Source organism: Lithobates pipiens, unplaced genomic scaffold (genome assembly GCF_037356315.1).
Source record: "Lithobates pipiens isolate NorthernLeopardFrog02 unplaced genomic scaffold, aLitPip1_a1.2 Scaffold_18, whole genome shotgun sequence".
In the NCBI taxonomy this organism is placed as follows: Eukaryota; Metazoa; Chordata; class Amphibia; order Anura; family Ranidae; genus Lithobates; species Lithobates pipiens.
Genome location: NW_027507758.1, coordinates 634,975,726 through 634,998,917, shown reverse-complemented (window position 1 = coordinate 634,998,917; position 23,192 = coordinate 634,975,726). Strand labels below are relative to the sequence as shown.

Genomic DNA, 23,192 nt, shown 5'->3' with positions numbered 1-23,192 from the left:
GAAAATGGTGTCACTCTACCTCGAATCGCAGAAATTTCTGGTGAGCGGGGAAAATAGGCACATGCAAGTAGGCATCCTTGATGTCTATTGACACTAGAAGTTACCCTCCTTGTAGGATGGAAACTACTGACCATATTGACTCCATGCGAAAGGAGTGGCTATTCAGAAATTGATTTAGATTATTGAGATCTAGAATGGGTCTGACATCTCCATTTGGTTTTGGCACTGTGAAGAGGTTTAAATAAAACCCCAACCCCTGCTCTTCCATGGGAATTTCCATGATCACCCCTTGAGACATCAACCGGTCTTTTGCTAGGAACAGAGATTTCCTTTTCCCTGGATCTTTGGGAACGTTTGACTTCAGAAAATGAAGTGATGGAAACTCTAGTTTGTAACCTAGAGCTATTGTGGAGATGACCCATCTGTCCTGAATCTCTTCCTGACAAACCTCTGAGAACTGCAGAAGTCTTCCCCCCACCTGAGCGAACAGGGTCGCCCTTTCATAAGGAGGCCTTAGAATTCTGTTTTGTAGGTTTCCGCCCCAGGACTTCTTCTGTCCCTGGGCTTGACCTTGAGGTTTACCTCTTGAACCTGGCAGCGGAGGCCATTGCAACTGCCTAGAGGCTGTTGCACCTGGCCTTGGCTTCAGCCTGTTTAAATGAAGCCTGTTTAAAAGGGTATTTTTCCCACTTAAAATTTTTTGGGGATGTATTAGTCCAAATCATCCCCGAATAGCTGTTCCCGGTGAAATGGAAAACCAGCCAAAAGTTTTTTGCATGGCGCCTCGGCTGACGAATTTTTCAACAACAGGATCCCTACCCATATGCACCAGCAAGAGCGTAAAGCGTGATGCCTGATGAATAGAATCCTTAATAGCGTCAATTGCAAAACATAATGCCCTTGGCAGCTCAGATAAGTCTTGGTCCTGCTGAGCAGGGACAACCTTGAGCAGTGGTCATCAACCCTGTCCTCAGGGACCATTAACAGACCAGGTTTGCAAGATAACTGAAATACATCATAAGTGATATCATTTGCTGCTCAGTGATTACAGTATTCTAGCCTGAATCTCCCCAAGGTAATACAAAAAATAAGGATGAGCTTTCTATTCGGGTCGAAAATGAGTTTGACTCGAACATTGGCTGTTTGCCCAGTCGTCAAAAACCTAACATTATGGGCCGTTTGCGCCAAATTAGAGCGGCCCATAATGCACTGCAGGAGCTTAGTGCATTGCTGTATGATGATTGGCCAAAGCATGCACCATGACCTGCATGCTTTGGCCAATCCCAGCACCCTCAGCTAAGAGAGGCCAAAGGCAAGGTGCCATTTGCCAATCATGGCTCAGGGGGACTAAGTCCAGTTGTTGGCGTGGACGGAGAGAGCGTGTCATTTAGATTGAGCAGGCAGGCAGGTTATTCAGTTTGCTGCAGTGTATTTAATATTATATGTAGCGCTGGCTCCTGAAGAGCAAGCGCTATGTGTTTTTCTCTATTTAAAATTCCTAAAACCACAGTTGGGTTTTAGGGTCAATTATACCAAATTATGGTTTCAGTACCAGTCTAGCTGGAATTGCACTGGGTTCTGCTTGGCCACAGGTAGCGCTGTTACTACTGGCAAGTGTGAGAATGCAGTTTAGCTAGGCGCATTGAGTACCATTCTTTCTTGGAACCAGCCCAGTGGGAGTGTCATCTTGCTGTGCATTCTGGGAGAACGTACTTAAGGTACTGAGATTACGTGCTTCTGGGTTCAGGTCCAGAAGATCTTTCTGTCTGTTTGGTCCTGATCCTCCTGACCAGCCCCCACGGCCCTCTATATGCAAGACTGTGGCAGAGGCTTCGCTTTATTCAAACACTATCGGCTGCTGGGCCTAGTGAGAGGAGGTGTAGCCGATAGCTGTGAGAATCCAGTTGTGAGCAGTAGTTCTCTGGATTTCTATATTGAGAGACTTCCTATCTTTTGCAGTTCCAAGAGTACCTGAACTTCCTACCTAACCCTATACCCTTCATTGAGAGACTGTTCTGTCTACTTGTTGTCAAATATACTAAAAGTGGATCCAGTGTCAGTTTCTTTAGTTCTTTGAGCCATCTACCTCGGGGAAACCCCTAGACGAGCACGAGGTCAAGAAGGTAACGTTAAGCCCAATTAAACCAGCCGCTCCTTCGGGGGTCAGTGCTACATGTGTATATATACAGGTATATACACACACACAGTCTCATATATATATATATATACATACATACATACATACATACATACACACACAATTTAGCTATATCTGACTACAGGGCAGGCAGGATATTCATTTAGCTGCAGTGTATTTTATATATATATATATATATATATATATATATATATACACACACACACATATATATATATATATATATACACATATACATACACACACACACACATATATATATATATATATACATACATATATACAGACATACAGACAGTCTCGTATATATATTTATATATCCACTGAATCCAGTTTAGCTATATCTGACTGCAAGCCATTCCTGGTGTACTTTTTCTAATATACTTCTGGCAGACAGGTTATTCAGTTAGCTGCAATGTATTTAAAAAACATAAATAAAATTATATATATATATATATATATATATATATATATTATATATATATACACACACATACATATAGACAGTCTCATATATATCTCCACTGTATCCAGTTTAGCTATATCTGACGGCAGGCCCTTCCTAGTGTACTTTTTCTAATATACTTCAGGCAGTTTACACAGTATTGTGCACCCATAATGAAGTTGCTGCTATTCTGGTGGTGTACACAGTACACTCATAGCTGTTATTACACTTCTGTTAGTGTACATTGTACCATGCACCCCTAGTGCAGTTGCTACTACTTTTCTGGTGATGTACACAGTACACAATACATACAGTACACCCATAGTTGTTATTACATTTATGTTGGTGTACACAGTACCATGCACCCCTAGTGCACTTTCTACTACTTTTCTGGTGGTGTACACCGTACATAATACAGTGTAGTGTGGTTTTGCTAAACAAAATTTACATCATGTCCAGGAAAGCCACCAAGGGCGCTCACGGGCCACTAAAAGAGGGCAAGCAGGCTCTTTGGCCACAGTCGAAAGTGGTTGTGGACACAGTGCACACCCAGCATGTGGCCATGGGGCCATGGGACACGCTTGTCCTTTTATTTGCAGCTGGCCGTGTTATTGAGCCACAACATGCAGAAGCCCCCCGAACGATTCGACCACAGTGTCGGGTACATGCTGCAGGAGGATGCGCAGCGTTTTGAAGGCTCCGATGATGGTACCCAGGTTGAGGAAGGGAGTAACGTGAGCATAGAGAGAGGGGGTGCCCAAGAAGGTCAAGAAACTGGCAGTCATGTTCCCCGAGCTGCACCATATTGTCAAGTTGGCTCCTGTGATGAGGAGGGAGGGGATGATGAGGTCACTGACTCTACTTGGGTGCCTGATAGAAGAAAGGAGGAGGAGGAGGCAGATCTCCAACGAGGCAGGAATAGGTGTCCCAAGTACTTGCGGCCAATCTGCTAGCGGTACACCAACATCGGATTTTAGCAGGCAAATTTCCCTACCCCAGTTGCTAAACCATCAAAAGAAATTCGGTCCCAGCCATCCACATATTCAGCGCCTGAATGCTTTTATCTTGGCCAAATTGCTAGCACTACAACTGCTGCCTTTTCAGCTGGTAGACTCTGCCCCCTTTCGTGAATTTGTGGAATGTGCGGTACCTCAGTGTCAGGTTCCCAAATTCCATTTCTTTTCATGGAAGGCCATTCCGGATCTCTATCAGCATGTGGAAGGCAATTTCTTGGCCTCGTTGGACAGGGCATCAGCAGTAAGGTGCATATTACTGCTGACTTATGGTCCAGCAGGCATGGACAGGGATGTTACCTTTCTTTCACGGCACACTGGGTACCTCTGCTGGCAGCTGGGAAGGATGCAGGACAGGGTTCAGTATTGCTGCAGCTTGTTCCGCCACCACACCTCCAAAATGCTAGTGTTGATTCTGCCACAGCTCTCTCCTCCACCCCCTCCTCCTCTTCTTCCTCTGCAGATTTCTCCTCTGAACAAGCAGTGCTCCGTAGGCGTTCAAGGGGCTACGCAAGCACTCAGACAAAAATATGTCATACGGTGCTTGAGTTGGTCTGCTTAGGGGACAGGAGCCACACTGGGCCAGAGATTCTGTCAGCTCTGCAGGGAAAGGCTCAGAGGTGGTTGACACCATGCCAGCTTAAGCCAGGAATGGCTTTATGCGACAATGGCACCAACCTCCTCACCGATCTCCGACAGGGACACTTGACCCATGTTCCCTATTTGGCTCATGTCCTGAATTTGGTGGAGCAGTGGTTCTTGAGCAGGTACCCTGGCTTACAGGATCTCCTGAGGCAGGCCAGGAAAGTCTATAGTCATTTCCGCCGGTCATAATGCCAATGCTCGGCTGGCTGAGCTCCAAAAAGAGTTGAACCTGCCCAAGAACCGCCTTATATGTAACATGCCCACCAGGTGGAACTCAACGTTGACAATGCTGCAGCGGTTGCATGCGCAGCAGAGGGCCATCAATGACCCTGTGTGAATATGGTACCAGGACATGGTCAGGGGAGCTTGGCTTTTTTTTTGCCATGCCAGTGGCTACTGATCAAGGATGCATGATCAAGGATGCATACATCCTTGTGGCCTCCTCAAATGGTGAGCAGTGACAGTGCATGCATCAGTGATACTGTCCCTCTTGTCTTCCTGTTGGAGCACAGTCTTCGTGGAATAATGGACAGGGCACTTGAGGCAGAACAGCAGGAGGAAGAGGAGGAGGACATCCTTACCTCTCAAGGCCCCCCTTTATCCAGATACTAGTATTCCCGCAGGCCCGCCGATCACACAGAAAGAAGAGGAGGAGGAGGTTTGTGTCAGCATGGAGGTGGAGGATAACACTCCACATCAGCAAAAGTCTTCAAGAGATCGTTTGCAGTCCCCAGAAACCCATGGAGTTGTGTTCTGGTACCACCAACACCTAAGGCCCAAATTTCCACAGAGTGTATAGGGCAGGCCATATAGTATATACAGACAGCCCCCTATTTTCAAACATCCGACTTACAAATGACTCTTATTTAGAAAGGGAGGGAGACAACAGGAAGCGAGAGGAAATCTACCCCTAGGAAGGGAAATTCTCTCCTGTAAAAGTTAATATGGGAAAAAGGTGTCTCCACTGATGCTTGATCACCAATCCTTGTTTCCCTAATAACCCACATTTTTCAAAATGCAATTGTCATTGGGACAGAAAGGGAGGTGAAATTTTCTGAACAGGGACACAAAACAAATGTTACAGGGCCGATGACCCTTCCCTATGTTATCCAAAAAGCTTTGGAGAAATGTACCTGTTCCAAATTACAAACAGTTTCAACGAAAGAACAAACCTACAGTCCCTGTCTTGTTTGTAAACCAGGGACCGCTTGTATACTGTTGCTGTTCAGAGTATATAGGGCCTGGGGCCCCACTCTTTTTTTTTTGGATGCGGGGTTCCCCTTAATATCCATATCAGACCCAAATGGGCTGGGGGGGCAACATTACATTACAGCCGCAAGCAGTTTTAAATGACTTTTATTCCTTTCATTTTGTGGAGGGAGTGTTCTAAACACGGGACAAATGTGCCACTTTACAGGCATACTATAGTCACCCCCCCAGGCATGATATTTAAAGGAATATTTTACTTTTATTGTTTCACTTTAAGCATTATTAAAATCACTGCTCCTGAAAAAACAGGCATTTTAAAACATTTTTTTGCATTGATACATATCCCCTGTGGCAGGACCCAGGTCCCCAAACACTTTTTATGACAATAACTTGCATATTAGCCTTTAAAATTAGCACTTTAGATTTTTCACATTCGAGTCCCATAGACTTTAACGGTGTTCGCACAATTCTTTTACCTGTTCGCATGTTCTGCCGCGAATTGAACCGGGGGGTGTTCGGTTCATCCCTACATACAACCTGGCCTGTTAGTGGGCCCTGAGGACAGGATTGATGACCACTGACCTTGAGAACCTGTTTCAATTGGTCTTTTAGGGATTAACAAATGCCTAATGCTGCAACTGCAGGCCGAGTTACTGCACCTGCCAAGGAAAAAGAGGGTTTCAACAAGAATTCCATTCTTTTAACCATTGGATATTTTAGTCACACAGGATATAAGCAGCATCAACTGCTGGTATACTCCATTTTTGGTGAATTTTTCCTCCATGGGATAAAGTGCTGAAAACTTTTTAGGAGGGAGATAATGCCTATCTGGGTGATCCCACTCAGCATATATAAGTTGCTCCAGCAATGGATGGACAGAAAAGGCATGCAGAGCCTGAGGGGGGTTTTAGAGAACCCAAAGAAGAAACGGGCCTTTCAGCTGACTCAGTTAAGGGCAGTTTGAACACAGAATGGACCATTTCTGTAAGGGATTGCACCAGCAATTTTTCAGATTTGCGAGGCTGAAAAGGGTTCTTCTACAGCCGATTCCTCAGAAGAAGAATCATCAGTCTGTCCCTCTTCCCGGTCCCCTGAGGGTGAATCATCCTCTGCCCACTGCTCCCTTGTTAGAGGGCCCGGGGCTGGGTGATCTATCGCATTTTCTCCCACTCTGGGAAGAAGATTGGATTAAAGCAGCTAACCTTTCTTCTAACGCCACCAAGGCTGAGGACAAAACATCTTCAGTAACATACAGTTGCAATAAAAAAATGTGATCCGATCTTCATCTAAGTCACAAAAATAGACAATCATAGTCTGCTTAAACTAATAACACACAAAGAATTAAATGCTACCATGTTTTTATTGAACATACCATGTAAACATTCACAGTGCAGGTGGGAAAAGTATGTGAACCCCTACACTAATGAGATCTCCAAGAGCTAATTGGAGTGAGGTGTCAGCCAACTCGAGTCCAATCAATCAAAGGGGCTGTCCATAGCACAGGACCTTTCACAGCATGGCAGCAGAATGAGGGGGAGAGCGAGCAGGGAGACTGAGGGTGCCTGGGCCCCGCTCCAGTATTTATCTCCAGTGCTGGACATTATACCTAGTGCCTGGTTGCCTTGAGAACCAGCCCTGCTCCCTCTGCTTTGGCCACACACAGGGAGCGCATCTTTTGTCTTCAGTGGGACTGTACCATGCCCACCAAGACAAGGGAGAGTGGCGCGTGGCGACAACCATGTAGTGAATCCACATGCAGGCTCAGTGGGGAGGCAGATTGCTGGGGAGGAGGTGGTGAAGCCCTCAGTAGGAGGCAGCTCCCTGGCGCCCACACACAGACCACATAATCTCAGTGCCAGTGATCTGCCTCCTACTGAGGTCTTCACCACCAGGGAATGCAATGGTGGAGGGCTTCAAAATGTGGGGAATGGAGGACAGGTGGGGAGTTATGGGGAGCCAGGTGGGTGACTGTGGCACCTTTTAAAACTGAAAGTAAGTTTTTACACATTTTACCAGATTACCCCCGAAAACCCTCACTCTACATGAATGAGAATCCCAATGCGTATTGCCTTCTTTATAATACTCTCTGGAGCTATCTGACGTGCCTATGGTGGTCTGAATACCAATTCTGGGGACTGAGAAGGATATGTGGGGACTATGGTTTATCACAACATGCCCTGTATGATCCTAGGAGATCGGAGAGTTTCATTGTCTGGTGAGAGTCCATCTGCATGCGAGTCCTACACAGTAGTGTGTGATTGATGGGGAGAATCGGTGGCGCGTCCGGCAAATTTTATGGTTATTTGGGATATTGCATTTATCATTTATGTAAGCATAATTCTATACTTACCATTTTTATTGCTTAAAATACTACCCTATGAAATTCGGTTCTTTTTTTTTTATAATCCTTCTTGGAAGAAATTAAAGGAGAGAGGATGTTAAAAAAGTAAGAGAATCTGTTCTCTTCTTTCACAGACACGTGTTATGTCAACAAATGTCTTAGTAGGTGTTTTGTTCAATAGTTCAATTAGCCAGGCTATCTTAACCACTTTCAGACCGGACCATTTTGCTGGTAAATGACCAGAGGTCTTTTTACACTTTGGCACTGCGCTGCTTTAACTGGTAATTGCGCGGTCATGCAATGTTGTACCCAAACAAAATTTGCGTCCTTTTCTTCCCACAAATAGAGCTTTCTTTTGATGGTATTTGATTGCCTCTGCGATTTTTATTTTTTGCGATATAAACGTAAAAAGACCGCAAATTTTGAAAAAAAATGATATTTTCTACTTTTTGTTATTAGAAAAATCCAATAAACTCAATTTTAGTCATACATTTAGGCCAAAATGTATTCAGCCACATGTCTTTGGTAAAAAAAAGTCAATAATTGTATATTTATTGGTTTGCGCAAAAGTTGTCACATCTACAAACTAAGGTACGTTTTCTGGAATTTACGCAGCTTTTAGTTTACGACTGCCTATCTCATTTCTTGAGGTGCTAAAATGACAGGGCAGTACAAAACCCCCCCAAATGACCCCATTTTGGAAAGTAGACCCCCTAAGGAAATTGATAAGAGGCATGTTGAGCCCATTGAATATTTTATTTTTTTGCCTCAAGCGATTGAATAATGACAAAAAAAAAATTTTTTTTTTTTTTTTACACAAAGTTGTCACTAAATGATATATTGCTCACACATGCTATGGGCGTATGTGAAATGACACCCCAAAATAAATTCTGCTGCTTCTCCTGAGTACGGGGATACCACATATGTGGGACTTTTTGGGAGCCTAGCCGCGTACAGGGCCCCGAAAACCAAGCACCGCCTTCAGGCTTTCTAAGGGCGTAAATTTTTGATTTCACGCCTCACTACCTATTACAGTTTTGAAGGCCATAAAATGCCAAGATGGCACAAAACCCCCACAAATGACCCCATTTTAGAAAGTAGACACCCCAAGCTATTTGCTGAGAGGCATGTTGAGTCCATGGAATATTTTATATTTTGCCACAAGTTGCGGGAAAATTACAAACTTTTTTTTTTTTTTTTTTTTTTCACAAAGTTGTCACTAAATGATATATTGCTCATGCATGCCATGGGCATATGTGAAATGACACCCCAAAATAAATTCTGCTGCTTCTCCTGAGTACGGGGATACCACATATGTGGGACTTTTTGGGAGCCTAGCCGCGTACGGGGCCCCGAAAACCAAGCACCGCCTTCAGGCTTTCTAAGGGCGTAATTTTTTGAGTTCACTTCTCACTACCTATTACAGTTTTGAAGGCCATAAAATGCCAAGATGGCACAAAACCCCCACAAATGACCCCATTTTAGAAAGTAGACACCCCAAGCTATTTGCTGAGAGGCATGTTGAGTCCATGGAATATTTTATATTTTGCCACAAGTTGCGGGAAAATTACAAACTTTTTTTTTTTTTCACAAAGTTGTCACTAAATGATATATTGCTCACGCATGCCATGGGCATATGTGAAATGACACCCCAAAATAAATTCTGCTGCTTCTCCTGAGTACGGGGATACCACATATGTGGGACTTTTTGGGAGCCTAGCCGCGTACGGGGCCCCAAAAACCAAGCACCGCCTTCAGGCTTTCTAAGGGCGTTACAGTTTTGAAGGCCATAAAATGCCAAGATGGCACAAACCCCCCCCCCCCCCCAAATGACCCCATTTTAGAAAGTAGACACCCCTAAATTTAGGGGTACACTAGTGAGACTAGGTAATAAATGGCGGGTGCCCTGAAACTATAAAAAAATAACTAACCAACCAGCGTCACCTGTAACAGTTATATGGTGATCACTGGTGAAAGGGTTAACTAGGGGGCAATCAGGGGGCTTTATGCGGTAGTATATGGGGGTCCCTGGCGCTATAAAAAGCTGCGGCGAACCTAAATACCTACCTGCCTAACTAGCGTCACCTGTGACACTAATACAGCGATCAGAAAAACGATCGCTTATTAGGCTGGGTTCACACTGGAGCGATGCGGGAACGCCACGAATGCGCGGCGGGTTCCCGCATCGCATGCCTCCCGGCGGCAGTTCACACTGCCCTATGCGAACTGCTGGGAGTGTCAGTGAAATGTTAATGACACCCCCAGATCAGTTCGCATATCGCAGTGCGATCTGCAAACTTGGATCGCATGGTGTGAACACCCATGCGATCCGATTCTGCTGCGGACCAAAAAAAGGGTCCCGTGCGAGTTTGCGGCGGGTGCGGCGGGTGCGACACGAATTCAGCCATACTATCTGTATAGCTGAACTCGAATCGCACAGAGATCGGATGTGATTTGCACTGCAGTGCGGTGCGAATCACATCCGTTCTCATAAACCGCTGCAATGTGAACCCAGCCTTAGTGACACTGGCGACGGGGGGTGATCACGGGGTTAAACCTTTATTGGGGGGGTTAGGGGGGTACCTTAGAACTAAAGGGGGCTAACCCTAACTGCCCTAACAGTTATTAGTCACAAATGACACCTGCCGGGTGATCAGGGGGTTAAACCTTTATTAGGTAATAAATGGCGGGTGCCCTGAAACTATAAAAAAATAACTAACCAACCAGCGTCACCTGTAACAGTTATATGGTGATCACTGGTGAAAGGGTTAACTAGGGGGCAATCAGGGGGCTTTATGCGGTAGTATATGGGGGTCCCTAGCGCTATAAAAAGCTGCGGCGAACCTAAATACCTACCTGCCTAACTAGCGTCACCTGTGACACTAATACGGCGATCAGAAAAATGATCGCTTATTAGGCTGGGTTCACACTGGAGCGATGCGGAAACGCCGCGAATCCGCGGCGGGTTCCCGCATCGCATGCCTCCCGGCGGCAGTTCACACTGCCCTATGCGAACTGCTGGGAGTGTCAGTGAAATGTTACTGACACCCCCAGATCAGTTCGCATATCGCAGTGCGATCTGCAAACTCGGATCGCATGGTGTGAACACCCATGCGATCCGATTCTGCTGCGGGCCAAAAAAAGGGTCCCGTGCGAATTTGCGGCGGGTGCGGCGAATGGCTGAACTCGAATCGCACAGAGATCGGATGTGATTTGCACTGCAGTGCGGTGCGAATCACATTCGTTCTCATAAACCGCTGCAATGTGAACCCAGCCTTAGTGACACTGGCGACGGGGGGTGATCACGGGGTTAAACCTTTATTGGGGGGGTTAGGGGGGTACATTAGAACTAAAGGGGGCTAACCCTAACTGCCCTAACAGTTATTACAGTCACAAATGACACCAATGCAAAAAAAAAAAAAAAAAAAAAAAAAATGACATTGGTGTCACTGTGACTGGGGGGCAGGGGTAATTGGGGGGGTGATCGGGGGGTAAAGGGGGGGTGTGAGTGTGCCTGGCATGTTCTACTGTGTGTGGGATGTGTTGGTGCAACTCACTGATCCGCTCTCCTCCGTGTCGGAACGAAAAATACCGACACGGAGGAGAGAATACATCACTTCCTCTCCTGTGTTTACATTACAGGAGAGGAAGTGATGTCACCGGGGATTTCCATTCGTCGGGAGCGATCGCGAGGGGGTGGCCATGAATGAATGGCCGTCCCCTCGTCCGGGATCGCTCCCGAACGAAAACCGACCGCCGCAGGCACCGGGCGGGGGCCCGATCGGGCCCCCGACCCGCGGGAGGCAAAGGACGTACATGTATGTGCTTATGCCTGCCCGTGCCATTCTGCCGACGTACATCGGCGTGCGGCGGTCGGCAAGTGGTTAAATCAAAGTGTGAATTTATTCAGACACACTTGGCATCAACTTGAAAATACATACAAAGTTATAAAACTTCATACAGCTTAGATATAATAAAACAAAAAAAGATGTAAAGCTTAAAAGAAAGTATAAGAAAAGATTCAGTTCAGCTTCGTGTTGCTCTGTAGTCAGAGAGGTGTCTGCAATAGCAGCTGTTTGTGAAGTAGGCTGTATTTAGGCCTAAAGTAAACAAGATGTCTTCAGTAGTGTGCAGTGTAATGTCTCTTCCTTTGTGAGTGTAAAAGATGTGAAGTCCTCCTATGTGTGGCTGGAGGACCAATGTAATGTCTTCATCCAAGGCATTTCAAATGTACTTTCAGGAGTAGAAATTGAAGAATCCTTCGTTCGTCCAATAGTTGGTTTATTGTTCAGAAAGAGATAAGCTAAGACAAGATTGACATCTGGTAACATATGGCATGGTGATGGCTTCTAAGGTGGTACTTCTGGTGTTACATTTTCAGAGTATAGCGTCCTTCTCTTCCCACCGATCTCCTTCACTCTCATAATCTAACTCTCTTCTTATACTTTTCATGATGTTATGTCAGCATATCCTAATAACTCCCACATTTGCTTATATACCCAATATGGTTCAGTCTATAGATAAGTAGCATAACTCCACCCATTGTACTGACATAGTAACGCAAAAATAGAAATACCTACTCAGCAAAACCACTCCTATCTATAGATCTGCTGTTGTGTGACCTTCAGAAACCATCACTTACCACCGAACATAAAACTTATATAACATATATTTTCAGAAACCCTTATCACTTAAAATATTAATTAACTCAAAAACTTCTAACAGAGGACTATATGACTTCTATATCTGGATGAAGGAGAGATACACCTGGAGGCCAATGTTCTGTAGGACATCGTGCTTGATATGACCCATTCATTGATAACGGTCTGATCATTTGCCGACAGTTCAATTTATATTTGAGTATATTTCACGGAGGTGTTGGCGAGTGATTGGAAGAGATTTTTGCACTGGGACAATGGATGATTTGGAGTGCACCATTTTATGGACACTCATGACGCGTACACACGATCGGAATTCCAGACAGAAAAAGACCGTTGAAAGCTTTTCATCTGAAAATGCGACCGTGTGTACGCTTCATCGGAATTTAGCTGTCCGAATTTCCGCCAGCCAAAAATTGATAGCATGTTCTCAATTTTCTCGACGGAAAAACTTTCTATCGGTAATTCCGATCGTGTGTATGCAATTCTGAAACGCCAAATATCACGCATGCTCAGATTCAACTACGAGACGGAAGCTATTGGCTACTGAACTTCCTTTTTCTAATCACGTCGTACGTCACTGCGTTATAAATGATCGGAATTTGATGTGACCGTGTGTAGGCAAGACAGCTTGAGCGGAATTCCGTCAGGAAAACCATCAGAGCTTTTTCCAACGAGAATTCCGATCGTGTGTACGCCGCATCAGACAATTTGTTGGAGGATATATGACAGCTAATGGAGATTATTATTTGATTATTTATCATTGGAGGTTTATAGTGCTGGGAATATAGATTTCTGTTTTATCTTAATTGTCTGGGGGGAGAAGTTGATCCAGCTGCTGGAGGTTAGTTATGTTAATAAGGAATTGAGCATGAATATATAAATTCATAATGGCCCGATCAATGCGTGTAACATTTGTCTAAAAATGATTTAAAAAAATTACCTTTAAATGCTTACAAAATCTTACATCACAAAATGTACTCATCCAATGACAGGTAATGACTCCATTTTTATTTTTCTACTGCTATCAATGGCCAACACAGTACAACACTTCATCCATGTCTTTGGTGATCTCTGATCTCCTTATCAACTGTTTCTTCCATGATGAAGATCAGCCATGGAGTATATCTGAGGTGTATATCAGGGTGTGCTTCTTCCCCACATGAGAGCTGTGATGTCCAGCAACATTCATATAGAAGACATTTCCCGCACTCAAGACACTAATACACCTCGAGGGTTGTGTGGGGTCCCTGATGTACATGAAGGCAGGACTTCAGTGAGGAACAATTCCCTCACTCAGGACAGGAATGCGGCTTCTCCCCCGTGTGATATCTCTGATGTCTGGAAAGAAGGGACTTCCGTGAAAAACATTTCCCACACTCAGGACAGGAATATGGCTTCTCCCCCGTGTGAGATCTCTGATGTATGTAAAGATGGCAATTCCGTGAAAAGCATTTCCCACACTCAGGACAGGAATATGGCTTCTCCCCCGTGTGAGATCTCTGATGTATGTAAAGATGGCAATTCCGTGAAAAGCATTTCCCACACTCAGGACAGGAATATGGCTTCTCCCCCGTGTGAGATCTCTGATGTATGTAAAGATGGGACTTCTGTAAAAAGCATTTCCCACACTCAGGACAGGAATACGGCTTCTCCCCCGTGTGAGATCTCTGATGTGTGTAAAGATGGTACTTCCGTGAAAAGCATTTCCCACACTCAGGACAGGAATATGGCTTCTCCCCTGTGTGAGATCTCTGATGTACGTAAAGATAGGCCTGCGATGAAAAACTTTTCCCACACTCAGAACATGAATATGGTTTTTCCCCTGTGTGAGTTCGCTGATGCCTGCAAAGATTGGACTTCGCTGTAAAACCTTTTCCGCACTCAGAACAGTAATACAGCTTCTCCCCCGTGTGACATTGTATATGCACACCAAGTTTGGATTGAGAAGGGTAACATTTCCCGCACTCAGGACAGGAATGCGGCTTTTCACCAGTGTGAAGTTTCATATGTGCTAAAAGATGGGAATTGTCTGAAAAAGATTTCCCACACTCAGGACAGGAATATGGCTTCTCCCCTGTGTGAGTTCTCTGATGTCTGCAAAGATCATACTTTGCTGAAAAAGATTTCCCACACTCAGAACAGGGATATGTTTTTTTTCCCGTATAGGAATACCGTTTCTCCACCGTATGAGATCTTTTATGCACATCAAGATTGGATTTAAAATGGAAACCCTTCCCACACTCAGTACAGTAAAACTTCTTATCTGTTGGAAGGACGGCAATGTCCCTCACAGTCTGAGGTTCCTCAGGATAAGAGGAATTCGATGGTCCGGCACCATCCCGCACAGTCTGAGGTTCCTCAGGATAAGAGGAATACGATGGTCCGGCACCGTCCCTCACAGTCTGAGGTTCCTCAGGATAAGAGGAATACGATGGTCCATCTACACTGTGTGGTGCCGGATGGACATTTGAGGTAGTCGGGTTTTCTCCTGGACTATACTGTGTGATGTCCTCATCTTCTACTTTACAGTCTGGAGACAAAGTGAGACAATCCTCTGAGGTTTTCCTCATCTCCCGTCCATCTACTAAAATAGAAATACAAAGATTATTACTAGACATGAGCTGATTGGTTCCCCTAAACCAGGACTCCGCCCACATCAGGCAGCTTTGTCTCTGAGGATCTTACAATTCCCCCCTCAAGGTAACTAGTAAATGGGTCCTCTGATCTCCTACCAGATCATTTCTTTATTCATGGACCTTAGTCAGAGAGTGAGGAAACAACGAGAACTGTCTTTTATAGGAGTGACAGTGATGAGGGGATTATAGGACGAGTGTCCCCTCCCCCTCTATCACTCATTGTCATCTTCCCAAGACAAGAAGTCCTGCACTTCCTTATTTAGTCCATGATTTAGTCATGAATAACAGCGGGGCTGAGCCCCACCAGAGGTCAGAGAGTGAGGATGAGGGGAGAACAACCAAGATGAAGACTGGACTGATACCTAAAGTGTTACTAAAGTCAAAACCTTTTTTTTTTTATTAAAATCTGATTGATAGTAGCAAGAGCCAATAGGAGAAAAGTTGCAGCCCTGCACAGCGCTGATCTATTCTCCCCTCTCTTCCCCTTCATACGGGGGGGGGGGGGGGCACAGGGACATTTTTGACCTTAATGCAAACAAATCATTAAGGTAAAAAAGAATTTTTAGGTTTAGTAACACTTTCAGACCACCATCATTGGGTTATCGACTCCTCCCTCATTATAACTTTCTGTTTAAGGTTCCTAAGTTTAAGGATGTTATCACATTATTATCAACATATAAAAGTCTGTGCTCCAATCAAATCATCAGATATAAAATGCCCAGCTGGTAGAAGATAGGTGCAAAATAAGTCCAATGTAGTGTATTATAAAAGATACAACAGTTAGGGCTATATATTATCAGAATGATGTAATCTACAACATAGAGTATATATTGCACATGAGGTCAAACAATATGAGGTCAAACTTTAGGAGTTTCAATTTGTATGCAATCAGGCAGGCCCTTGCACTATATGGTTTTGGTAAATCTGAAGGCAAAAATCAGCAGAAAACCTGATAGTGTGTGTAGCGGCGGGCTCCTGAAGAGCACACGCTATGCGTTTTTCAAAGTTAAAACTTTACCCAAGCTACAGTTTGGTTTGGGTCTATTTGACTAAATTTGACTTCTGTGTCAGCCTGACTGAGCTGTGAGATGTTCAGCCTGGCCACAGGGGGGCACTGTCTCTTGTGGCGGGCGTGGAACTATGGTCTGGTCAGGTGCTTAAGTTACTCTTTTTCTGAGCCGGGTCAGTGGGAGTGGCCCTCTCGCTGTGCCCTCTGGGAGAGGGTAGTTAAGATACGGACATCACGTGGTTCGGGGTTTCCGATCCAGTATGATGTGCTGACTACTTGGTCCTGGTCCTCCTGACCAGCCCCCAGGAAGGCAATGGCCTGAGGTGCGGATCCACCCGACTTTAAAGCCTTGGGGCTGGCTAGCCCAAGGCAGGTAAACTAAAGGAGGATTCCGAGGGGGTTGGGTGCCGTCTCCGGTTCGGGAGAGACCCAGAGTACTTCAAGCATTCCAGGGGAGGACTCTTTAGAAGAATATCACGTGTGAGTTTGGTTTTCTTAACAAGAGCCTGGAAGGCCTGAAGGAACCAAGAGAATCTGGTCTTGTGGATATCGCCAAGCTGGCTGAAAGATCCAGGTATCCTACAAGTGTTCCACAGCTTAGTTTCCCTACGTGTTCTGCAACAACGTCTGTGACAAAGACTTTGTTCCTGAGTAAGCACCTTGTTGGCTGCTAGGCCTTGTGAGAGAAGGACTGTCCAACCCGAGTGTTCATCCAGCTGTGAATGGCTATTCTCTGGATGCAGTCAAAGAAAGCAAGTTCTCTAACGTTCATAGACTTTGACATTGAGAGGACCTGAACTTTCCTTCCCAACCCTCTGATCCCAAGTTGGAAGACCGTTCAATGGCTCGAGTTTTTGCAAATAAAATCCATTCAATTGGATCTATTGTCAGTCTCAAGTTACTGGATCATCTACCACGGGACATCCACTAGACGTGTCACAAGGAGAACGGAAGGTAACTGTAAGCCCAAAAATGACCAGCAGCTCCTTCGGGGGTTAGTGCTACATTTGTATGGGGCTTCAGAGATCTTACTAGACCCGGGTATGAGGCAGAAGATCCAAAAACATGTCCCAGGTCAATGCCTATGCTGAAAATGAACATTTTGCCGCCAGCTGAACCCCAGAATCTCCATAAATCCAGTCTAGAGACATAAATTGTGTCTGCAGCACAGAGAAGGAAGATTATCGGAGAGAAATACAGGATGGGGACACAGCTCAGGAATAGGGATGAGCCGAACACCCCCCAGTTCGGTTCGCACCAGATTTGTGGGAACTTTAGAACCCCAGTAAAGTCTATGGGACTCAAACGTTCAAAATCAAAAAGTGCTAATTTTAAAGGCTAATGTGCACATTATTGTCCTAAAAAGGGTTGGGGGACCCAGCTCCTGCCTCAGGGGACATTTATCAATGCAAAAAAAAAAAAAATGGCCGTTTTTTTCGGGAGCACTGATTTTAACCACTTAAGGACCGGTCCTCTTTTTCAGACTCAGTGTTTACATGTCTAAAACATTTTTTTTTGCTAGAAAATTACCTGGAACCCCCAAACATTATACAGTGTTTTTTTCTAACACTCTAGAGAATAAAATGTTGGTCATTGCAATACTTTTTTTTCACACCATATTTGCGCAGCAGTCTTACAAGCACACTTTTTTGGGAAAAAATGCACTTTCTCGAATAAAAAAATAATATAACAGTAAAAATTAGCCAAATAATTTTTATATTGTGAAAGATAATGTTATGCCGAGTAAATTGATACCCAACATGTCACGCTTCAAAATTGTACCTGCTTGTGGAATGGTGTCAAACGTTTACCCTCAAAAATCTCCATAAGCGACATTTAAAAAAATTCTACAGGTTGCATGTTTTGCGTTACAGAGGAGGTCTATGGCTAGAATTATTGCTCTTCCTCTACCAATAGCGGTGATACCTCACATGTGTGGTTTAACTACCGTTTTCATATGTGGGCGCTACTGAGGTATGCGTTTACTTCTGTGCGCGAGCTCGTCGGGACGGGGTGTTTTAACCACTTCAGGACCGCCGTATTGCCAATGTACGTGAACACAATGGCACAGGCAGGCACAATCACGTAGATGTACGTGCCTGCCTTCCAGCGGGTGGGGGGTCCGATCGGACCCCCTCCCGTTGGATACGACGGTCCGGTTCGCTCCAGGAGCGCTCCGTGATGAGGGGATGGCCGTTGGTTTTCGGCCACCCCCTCTGGATCGCTCCTGGCCAATGAGAAGCTTCCTCCCACTGTGTATTGTTTACACAGGAAGGAGGAAGTGATGTCATTCTCCTCGGGGCGGTCTTTTTGACCAGACTACGAGGAGAAGACTAATAGTAAGTGTGCACCAACACTACACTGACATGTAGGTACACACAGGCACACAAACCCCCCCCCCCCCCCCGATCGCCCCCCCCCCCCCAGTCACAGTGTCACTGATTGCATTGATAATTTCTTTACTGATCAATGCATTCAGTGTCAGTTGTGACAGTAAAAACTGTCAGGACAGTTAGTGTTAGGTCCAGGGTAGCCCCCTATCACCCCCCAATAAAGATTTAACCCCCTGATTGCCCCTAGAGTTAACCCTTTCACCCCCTTTTGCCAGTGTCACTAAGCGATCATTTTTCTGATCGCTGCATGTGTCGCTAGGTAGCTAGTTTTTTTTTTAGGTTCACCGCCAGGTTTTTATATCGCTAGGTACCCCGATATACTACCCAATAATGGTTTTAACCCCCTGATTGCCGCTAGTTAACCCTTTCACCCCCTTTTGCCAGTGTCACTAAGCGATCGTTTTTCTGATCGCTGCATTAGTGTCGCTACAGTCGCTAGGTAGCTAGTTATTTTTTTAGGTTCACCGCCAGGTTTTTATAGCGCTAGGTACCCCGATATACTACCCAATAATGGTTTTAACCCCCTGATTGCCGCTAGTTAACCCTTTCACCCCCTTTTGCCAGTGTCACTAAGCGATCGTTTTTCTGATCGCTGCATTAGTGTCGCTACAGTCGCTAGGTAGCTAGTTATTTTTTTAGGTTCACCGCCAGGTTTTTATAGCGCTAGGTACCCCGATATACTACCCAAATAATGGTTTTAACCCCCTGATTGCCGCTAGTTAACCCTTTCACCCCCTTTTGCCAGTGTCACTAAGCGATCGTTTTTCTGATCGCTGCATTAGTGTCGCTACAGTCGCTAGGTAGCTAGTTATTTTTTTAGGTTCACCGCCAGGTTTTTATAGCGCTAGGTACCCCGATATACTACCCAATAATGGTTTTAACCCCCTGATTGCCGCTAGTTAACCCTTTCACCCCCTTTTGCCAGTGTCACTAAGCGATAATTTTTCTGATCGCTGCATCAGTGTCGCTAGGTAGCTAGTTATTTTTTTAGGTTCACCGCCAGGTTTTTATAGCGCTAGGTACCCCGATATACTACCCAATAATGGTTTTAACCCCCTGATTGCTGCTAGTTAACCCTTTCACCAGCGATCACAGTATAAGTGTCACTGGTGACGCTGGTTAGCCAGTTAGTTATTTAGGTTCCCCGTCAGGTTTTTATATAGCGCCAGGGACCCCCATATACTACCTAATAAAAATTTGAACCCCCTGATTGCCCCTAGTTAACCCTTTCACCACTGATCACCGTATAAGTGTTACGGGTGACTCTGGTTAGTTTGTTTTTTATAGCATCAGGGCACCCACCATTTATTACCCAATAAAGGTTTAACCCCCTGATCACCCGGCGGGTGATATCAATTAGGTTTTAGGGTCAGGGTCTGCGTCGCCCCAGGCAGCGCTAGGTTAGTGCCAGTACCGCTAACACCCACACGCAAAGCATAAACCTCCCGTAGTGGTATAGAATCTGAACAGATCAATATCTGATCTGATCAGATCTATACTAGCGTCCCCAGCAGTTTAGGGTTCCAAAAAAACGCATTGTTAGCGGGATCAGCCCAGATACCTGCTAGCACCTGCGTTTTGCCCCTCTGCCCAGCCCACCCAAGTGCAGTATCGATCGATCACTGTCACTTACAAAACACTAAACACATAACTGCAGCGATCGCAGAGTCAGGCCTGATCCCTGCCATCGCTAACAGGTTTTTTGGTAGCATTTTATATTTAAATCCGGAAGGCAGTGCTTGGTTTTCGGGGTCCCGTACGCGGCTAGGCTCCCAAAAAGTCCCCCACATGTGGTATCCCCGTACTCGGGAGAAGCAGCAGAATTTATTTTGGGGTGTAATTTGACTTCTGCCCATAGCATGTGTGAGCAATATATCATTTAGTGACAACTTTGTGCAAAAAAAAAAAAGTTTGTAATATTCCCGCAACTTTTGGCAAAATATAAAATATTCCATGGACTCAACATGCCTCTCAGTAAATAGCTTGGTGTGTCTACTTTCCAAAATGGGGTCATTTTGGGGGGTTTTGTGCTATTTTGGCATTTTATGGCCTTCGAAACTGTGATAGGTAGTGAGGAGTTAAATCAAAAATTTGCACCCTTAGAAATCCTGAAGGTGGTGATTGGTTTTCGGGGTGCCGTGCGCGACTAGACTCCCAAAAAGTCCCATACATGTGGTATCCCCATACTCGGGAGAAGTAGCGGAATATATTTTGGGGTGCAATTCCACATATAACCATGGCATGTGTGAGCAATATATCATTTAGTGACAACTTTTTGTAAAAATATTTTTTTTTTTTTTGTCATTATTCAATCCCTTAGGACAAAAAAAATAAAAAATATTCAATGGGCTCAACATACCCATCAGCAATTTTCTTGGGGTGTCTACTTTCCAAAATGGGGTCATTTGGGGGGGATTTGTACTGCCCTGCCATTTTAGCACCTCAAGAAATGAGATCGGCAGTCATAAATTAAATGCTGTGTAAATTCCAGAAAATGTACTCTAGTTTGTAGACGCTATAACTTTTGCGCAAACCAAAAAATATACGCTTATTGACATTTTTTTTACTAAAGACATGTGGCTGAATAAATTTTGCCCTCAATGTATGACTAAAATTTAGTTTATTCGATTTTTCTTATAACAAAAAGAAGAAAATATCTTTTTTTTTCAAAATTTTCGCTCTTTTTTCCATTTATAACACAAAAAAAAAAAAAATCGCAGAGGCAATCAAATACCATCAAAAGAAAGCTCTATTTGTGGGAAGAAAAGGACGCAAATTTCGTTTGGGTGCAATATTGCATGACCGCGCAATTGCCAGTTAAAGCAGCGCAGTGCGAAATTGCAAAAAGACCTCTGGTCCTTAAGGTGTTTATTGGTCCGGAGCTGAAGTGGTTAAAAAAAAAATTCTTATTTATTTTACTATTTTGATTTTATTTATTTTTACACAGTTTTAAAAAAAAGTGGGCCAAAATGTGTATTCCTGCATTATGGAAATCCACTATACCGCCCTCCATCACTAATTGGATTACCAGAGTCTCAAATGTAGCTGAAATGGAAAATTTAATCTGTCAAGCCAAGGATGCCCCTTCTAAATACTAGGCAACTTGGGCGTGTTGGCACCACTTCCGCTCTTCAGCGGACTGTCACCAACTTTTAACCGGAGTCTCACCACCGAGAGATTTAGTTACCCAATTATCTCATTAACGTATCCCCCTTTGGGGGCTCTTCCTGATCCCTTCCTTACCCTAATGCTTACTAACTGAAACACTTATAGGCCTTCTACACTTACGTCTTATGACACTGTGGTCACTGCCCTCCATGCCCCCTTGCCCCTTCTGTAGGTCCCTTCTAAAGCCGTTATTCTAACCAATCTTCCCGAGGATTCTGCCAAGTCCTCCATTAAGGCTTTAGAACTAGCTTAACATTTACTGAATAAATTGGGGTTTTTCAGTTAAAATAATATTTGGCAAGTCTAAATGGCTTATTTACAGCCAGATATCCATTTCAAGTTGTTGTACATGTTGTGTTAATTTGTTATTTTCATTTGTTAGCACTGTTCTTGATCCAATGTATTTTATTCAGCTGTATATCGGTACTAGCAATCTTTGTACCTCGTGTATACTTCAATAAAATATTTTTGGAACTAAAAAAATAAAAATAAAAAAATAAAAAGGGGATCACTTTTATTCCTATTACAAGGAATGTAAACATCCCTTGTAATAGAAAAATGCACGACAGGTCCTCTTAAATATGAGATCTGGGGTCAAAAGGTCCTCAGATCTTATATTTGGACTTAAATGCAATAAAAAAATGTAATTTAAAAAATTACTTTGAAAAAATGTTCCTTTAAGAGGTATGGGCGGAAGTGATGTTTTGACATCGCTTCCACCCTCCTATGGTATAGAGATGAGTGGGAGCCATCTTAGCCTTACTCTTCTCCATACCCAGCATAGGAAAGGACCCGATCTCCTCTGCCACTACTGACGGCTCCGGTAAGCAGCGGAGGGCGCGGAGATTGGCGACACCTCTCCCGCTGCCAATAATGGTAATATCACGGCGAACCCACCGTGGAGACCACCATTATCGTACACACAACCGGCGCCTGAAGAGATGGATATCTCGTTTGTGGCAGCAGCTGCTGCCGTTACCAAGATATCCCTCTTCAAAAAATGGATGTACATCGCCGTGCGCCGGTCGTAAAGTGGTTAATGACGCTGAAAGTGAAAAAAAAAGTGAAATATCCCTTTATATATCATGCCTGGGGGGTGTCTATAGTATGCCGGTGAAGTGGCACGTGTTTCCCATGTTTAGAACATCCCCTGCACAAAATGACATTTCTAAAGGAAAAAAGTAATTTAAAACTGCTTGCGGTATTAATGTAATGTCTGGTTCCAGCAATACGGATGAAAATCATTGAGAAAAATGGCATGGGTATCCCCCCCCGCCCATTACCAGCCCCTTTGGGTCTTGTGTGGATATTAAGCGGAACCCCATACCCAAATTTAAAAAAGGAAAGGCGTGGGGTCCCCAGGCCCTATATACTCTGAACAGCAGTATACAGGCAATGGAAACAAGGCAGGGACTGTGTAGGTTTGTTGTTAAGTAGAATCTGTTTGTAATTTTGAACTGGTACATTTTTAAAGTGTAGCTCCAGTCAAAAAAGCTATTTTTAAGCTTTTTGGA

The 23,192-nt window shown here is 44.4% G+C and overlaps 2 protein-coding genes across 5 annotated transcripts in view; one reads left to right on the top strand and one right to left on the bottom strand.

The window, feature by feature from the left end:
- LOC143989634 (uncharacterized) overlaps nucleotides 1-23,192 on the top strand; it is a 566,499-nt gene that overhangs the window by 352,499 nt on the left and 190,808 nt on the right. The window lies entirely within an intron of this gene.
- Nucleotides 13,459-23,192, bottom strand: part of LOC143989575 (uncharacterized) — a 97,867-nt gene continuing 88,133 nt past the window's right edge. For 2 of the 4 annotated variants that reach the window (XM_077489762.1, XM_077489764.1), the window contains one exon: nucleotides 13,459-15,056. In XM_077489762.1, coding sequence (XP_077345888.1) covers nucleotides 13,762-15,056 — 1,295 coding nt within the window. In that variant the 3' untranslated portion in view covers nucleotides 13,459-13,761. The remainder of the gene's footprint in view (nucleotides 15,057-23,192) is intronic. The other 2 variants (XM_077489765.1, XM_077489763.1) reach the window with 2 other exon arrangements.